Genomic DNA, 5,277 nt, shown 5'->3' with positions numbered 1-5,277 from the left:
TTCTGGTCATGTGATCATGACGCACTTCCGGGTTATAGGGCACATAGCTCTCTGTAAGCCTCCCTACAGCGGCTCCTGGTGGTCCCCATGATATCCAGCAGGGTTGTTTATAAAAACTAAACCTTCCATAATGCCCTGCTGGAATTTGGGGACCTTCCATGCTGCTGGCAGGACTCCATCTAGCGGCCTGGAGGTGTGGACCGGAATATTCGGCCGGCCATCCCTCACAATAATATATATATATATATATATATATATATATATATATATATATATATATATATATATATATAATATTATTATTTATTATTTTTTTTAATACATTTATATTAATGTATTATGTGTATGTAAAACATTTTAGTCAAGCAGAAATAAAATAATACATTCATTTGGAGTATCACAATCAACACAACTACATTCTTTTTGTAATGAATACTGATACTGTCATGAAGGGCTTGGAAATTTTGCGTGCAATGTGAAATGGCTCTCATGTGGGTGAAACATAGATGTACAAGGTGGATTCAAAGTGTTTACCCAGAGGTCAGATGTCTGTCTGTGTCGAAAGCATGTCCCCACAAAGCAAATTTTAAATATCTTTGGCCTAATATAAATACAATGGATGCATACTGGTCATAAAAGATCAGCAATAAAGTTACTTAAATAAATATATAAATATATAAATATATTTATAAACAGTTCTTGGTTAAAACTAAGGCAGTCTTTGTAACCGAGCTCGATGGGGATGAATATATCTTTTTTTCTCAGTCAGGTGGCTCAGTCCTCGTACAACTTGAGTCAGGAACTCGGAGTATTTTCTCAGGACAGTACAGCCATATTTCTTTTGCTTGTAGATGCCCCTGGTGGTCACTGGTGGTATCTTGACCTCTGGTGGAGGCTCTGTGAGCAGGCATTTAATATTGGCAGCCAGGTGAAGAACACGCTTTTGAGCCTCCTTGAGTTTCATCTGTAAAGGGTCCATGGCTGAAAAGCCCAGATCAGAGAGCTGCTGTAAGATGGTTTTGAAATGTCTGTCTATGTTTTTCAAAGTTACATAGATGCTCTGAAGCATCTCAGGGGGCTCTCTGGCAGTGATGTCACCCACTGGGAAGCCAGACACTTCCTCTTTGCACTCTGAGCTTGACTGGGGAAAGCCTTCTCCTTGAGCTTCAATCTGGAGAGTCAGAAACAAACACACGAGGTTATTGGCCTTAATGTCACATGTAATCGTCACCATTGGCTTGGTCCCGCTCTGAAAATGGTATACCAGAGCTATTGTCATGGAAAGCAAACATACACTTGATTAAAATATGTGTATCTGAATATGCAGTATGCTCTTAAGCTGTACTATAATTGTCATCAAAGTACATTGTGATCGTGTTTATCCTAAAATTCACTGATGAACAAAAGACTAATTTATTGTGTATCCTCATTTAGATTGGTTTTGTGAAGCTGGCTGTGAGTCTTTATTTTATATTGGCCATTGGATACCATCTCGGTGTACTTACTGGAGTCAATAAATAAAATTCATTTGGATTTTTTTTTTTTTTTTAAATTTTCAGACTTTAAGTGGGTTCCTTTTTATGTCCTTATGAACATGTAGTATTCCATGACTCTTTGCCACCTGCAGACATAAAAAAAAACACCAAAACAAGGATCTGGAGTTGCAAACGAAAAGTGAATAAAGCCAAAATGGTTTTGTTAAGAATGGAGACGTCCAGAAATGACTGGATGAGATCCTTGGATGATTCGACAGTTAGCACAGACTTGGCAAAGGGAGGCTGATTGGCTTCCTCTTTATTTTGGCTCTTAAGCCTTTGCTAGTAAATATCAGGTGGCATTAGTGAGGGCACTGACACTGTAGAGTTTGCAATTTCTGTGTCAGGTTTCCTGCAGGTACTATGGCTTTCAACCCACATTTCAAGCATGTGGTTGTTAAATCGTTGACTCCAAATTGCCATGTGTGCATAAGTGTGATGGACTGACCTCTGGTCCAACACTGGTCACTGTTGTGCACTGATTTAGTCCTGAACCCACAATCCTCCGCTAGAATGATGGATGTTTTCTATATCTCTCATGGTGGCTCTCATGCTCGGCCCCTTATGCACTATCTTAACTGTCTAGTGCATTAGGGACAAAAATTTACAAAATTTGAAATTCTTGTCCTCCCAAAAACTGTGCAGTAGATTTTTGTGCTTTTGAGTTCTTGACTTTTAAGTAAAATGCTACATGACATAATGCAGGTCCCACCAAGAATTTACTGCACAACCCTGATCAGTTCTTTAACCACTGAGAAAATACAGTATGGATACAGTTGTAACGTAGTGGGTGTGTGCTCACCATTTAAGATATCCTATAATACAGGTTTTCATGGCAAACTGTCCTTAGTCAGAGGCAAATGTGTCTCTCTTTGGATGGGAAATTTAATCAAATATCTTAATGCACATAACCAACATCCATTATATGTACCAGAAAACTTCAAAACATGACAAAGCACTTGGCCCAGAGCTCCCATCGTTACTTACATATGTTCTCACAAGTAATTCTGCTTCGTTCTTCAGGAGATTGGCTAACTTCTTGCTTTGGGTACCAACTGAGCTTCCACACAGATTGCTTGCATTTATTCTTGAAAAATCCAAAATAGTGAGCAGGCACATGAAGGCTGTGGAGGGGAAAAAAAAGGAGAAGAAGAAAGACTGAGTAAGTTAAGGGAGAGGCAACAGTCAGTGATTTTGGTTTTTTTTTTTTCTGAGCATGACATAGCAGCTGTGCTTCTTTTACATACAGTGAAAAAGTATGTGCAAGCACCATTGAAAGTACACTGCAGCATTTGGAGAAGACCCTTCATACATATTCAACATCACTGCCACAGTTGCAAAAGAAGCCCACCCAGTGTGGAGGACCACATCTCTTTACATCACTGGTTGCCAAGGCAAACTTCTGCCACCACCCCCACTCCACATGTGAGCTAAAGCAGTAAACGGCAAAGATTTTAGGTGTAACCCTAAAATGCCTCTGTCCACTCTGGTCAACTCCATGTGGCTTACCTGCAGAGACGTGCACTCCGCCGAGGTGTTGGCTCATGCTCGCGCCAGAGTCCTTGGGAGCTCACGCGTTTCCTCACAGCCGCTCTCTCAGCACTGCGCTCGCACCAAAGGGGTGACGAGTTCATTTAAAGGAAGGCCGGAGTTTCACAACAAAGACGACGACATGAGGAAATTACGTACCCAGTCATCTGGTGTTTCTTAGAAAAATAAGCGGTTTTAGGCAGTTTCTGTTTAACAAAATTTCTAATTTGAAGATAGTGTAAGAAATGTGTAGCTGGGAGGTTGAATTTTGAACATAATTGTTCAAAAGATGCAAATATGTTGTCTATATAAAGATCTCTGAGCATTTTAATCCCAAAACTCTTCCAGGTATTAAAAACTGGATATGTTTGCAGGGATTGAAAGAGGTGGTTCTCTTGCAGAGGTGCCACAGATAAGATTTTCCATCTTAAAATGCTTTCTAAGTTGGTTCCATATTCTGAGTGAGTAAAGCACAATTGGGTTATTAGTATATTTGCGATAACTTGCATTTATTGGAGAGCAGAGCAGGGAATATAAAGAAGTACTACCGGATCTATCTTACTAAACCACAGTTAATATATGCACGGCGGACGCACCGAGGCGCATGAGCACTGCGGCCTTGGCGCCCGCCCCAGAGTCCAGAGTCAAACGCAGCAGCTTTCCAAAATGCGGCGGCTTCCCAGAGTCAGTAGGTGGTGCCCGAACAACACAACCTCTGAGCGCCCAAACAACACAACCTGTACAGTCAAACGCAGCGGCTTCCCAAAATGCGGCAGATTCCCAGAGTCAGTAGGTGGCGCCCAAACACCACAACCTGTAAACTAGACTTGCTCTAATCCACTGTGCCAGTAATGTAGATCACATAACGGTCATTCAGTTTGGCACCCGCCCCAGAGTCAAACACAGCGACTTCCTAAAACGCAGCGGCTTCCCAGAGTCAGTAGGTGGCGCCCAAATAACACAACCTGTGAGCTACACTTGCTCTAATCCACTGTGCCAGTAATATAGATCACATAACGGTCACAGACTCTAACCCAGCGGCTTCCCAGACTCAGTGGCTGGCACACGAACACCACAACCTGTAAACTAAACCTGCTGTGCTCCACTCTGCCAGCAGTCGGTGTCAGCAAAGGCAACGGAATCACGTCTCCACAAAACGAAACCGCTTTAGTACAGATATGCTTATGTAATTAAATGACATTTCCCCAGACGCACCCACCCTCCATGATATGTTATCCATCCAGATATCGGACGGAACAGACACTGATTGCCATTCTTGGATTTCCGATTCGCTAGCGAATCGCGGGCTTACTTGTTTTACTTCTATTGCGGGCCAAGCCTGTGTATGTTCATATATTTGTGTCCAGGTTTTTATGGCTTGTATGTTTGCTGCCCAGTAATAAAACTGAAAATTAGGTAAAGCTATGCCACTTTCTGCCTGAGGTCTTTGTAGGGTCGCTCTTGGGTGTTTTGAGTTCCAAATGAATGAGGTTATTGTTGAATTTAACTGTTTAAAAAACGATTTATTGATATATATTGGAATGTTTTGAAATAAAAAAAGAAGTTTAGGAAGGATATTCATCTTAACAACATTAATTCTTCCGGCTAGAGTGAGATGAAGGGTTGACCATCTATGCAAGTCTTGCTTAATTTTTTCCATACAGACGGCAAAATTTTGTTGATAAAGAGCTTTATGTTTACTTGTGATATTTACCCCTAGGTATTTAAACTGATCTGCTATGGTAAAAGGTCCAATCTAATATATGCTTGTGAATTCACTGGAAAGAGAATACTTTTATTCAGATTAATTCTAAGACCAGATATCTTTTGAAATTCTGTTAGTGCTGTTAAAACTGCAGGGACAGTGTTTTCTAGGTCTGATATATATAAAACCATATCATCCGCATATAGAGAAATTTTCTGTTCCAGTCCTTCTCTGATAATCCCCTTTATCTGATAAGAATTTCAACATTGAACCGCCAGTGGTTCAATGGCGATTGCAAACAGCAGTGGTGACAAGGGACATCCTTATCTGGTACCACGTTCTAGCTTAAAGTAGTCTGAACAAATGTTATTAATACAAACTGAAGCTTCTGGATTGGTATACAGTAGTTTGATCCATGCACAAATATTCGGGCCAAACCCAAATTTCTCCAATGCAGTGAAAAGGTAGTTCCATTCAATCATATCAAATGCTTTTTCTGCATCTAAT

The 5,277-nt window shown here is 40.8% G+C and overlaps 1 protein-coding gene across 1 annotated transcript; it reads right to left on the bottom strand.

The window, feature by feature from the left end:
• Positions 1-328: 328 nt before the first annotated feature.
• On the bottom strand, positions 329-3,154 carry LOC114668882 (uncharacterized). Its single transcript, XM_028824891.2, has 3 exons — positions 3,045-3,154; positions 2,523-2,659; positions 329-1,171 (listed from the first exon to the last, which is right to left on the bottom strand). The coding sequence occupies exons 1-3, from the start codon at positions 3,079-3,081 to the stop codon at positions 710-712; spliced, it is 636 nt and encodes a 211-aa protein (XP_028680724.1). The 5' UTR covers positions 3,082-3,154; the 3' UTR covers positions 329-709.
• Positions 3,155-5,277: the final 2,123 nt, after the last annotated feature.

Source organism: Erpetoichthys calabaricus, chromosome 18, assembly GCF_900747795.2.
Source record: "Erpetoichthys calabaricus chromosome 18, fErpCal1.3, whole genome shotgun sequence".
NCBI classification, from domain to species: domain Eukaryota; kingdom Metazoa; phylum Chordata; class Cladistia; order Polypteriformes; family Polypteridae; genus Erpetoichthys; species Erpetoichthys calabaricus.
The sequence above is the reverse complement of the archived record's forward strand: the minus strand, read 5'-3'. Positions and strand labels throughout refer to the sequence as shown.

Bases quoted from the DNA above. Each gene is read 5' to 3' on its own strand.
- LOC114668882 (XM_028824891.2), bottom strand. From the start codon at position 3,081: ATGAGCCAACACCTCGGCGGAGTGCACGTCTCTGCAG. The intron at 2,660-3,044 runs GTAAGCCACATG...TCCCCTCCACAG, and splicing joins CGGAGTGCACGTCTCTGCAG to CCTTCATGTGCCTGCTCACT. The intron at 1,172-2,522 runs GTAAGTAACGAT...CTGACTCTCCAG, and splicing joins AATTACTTGTGAGAACATAT to ATTGAAGCTCAAGGAGAAGG.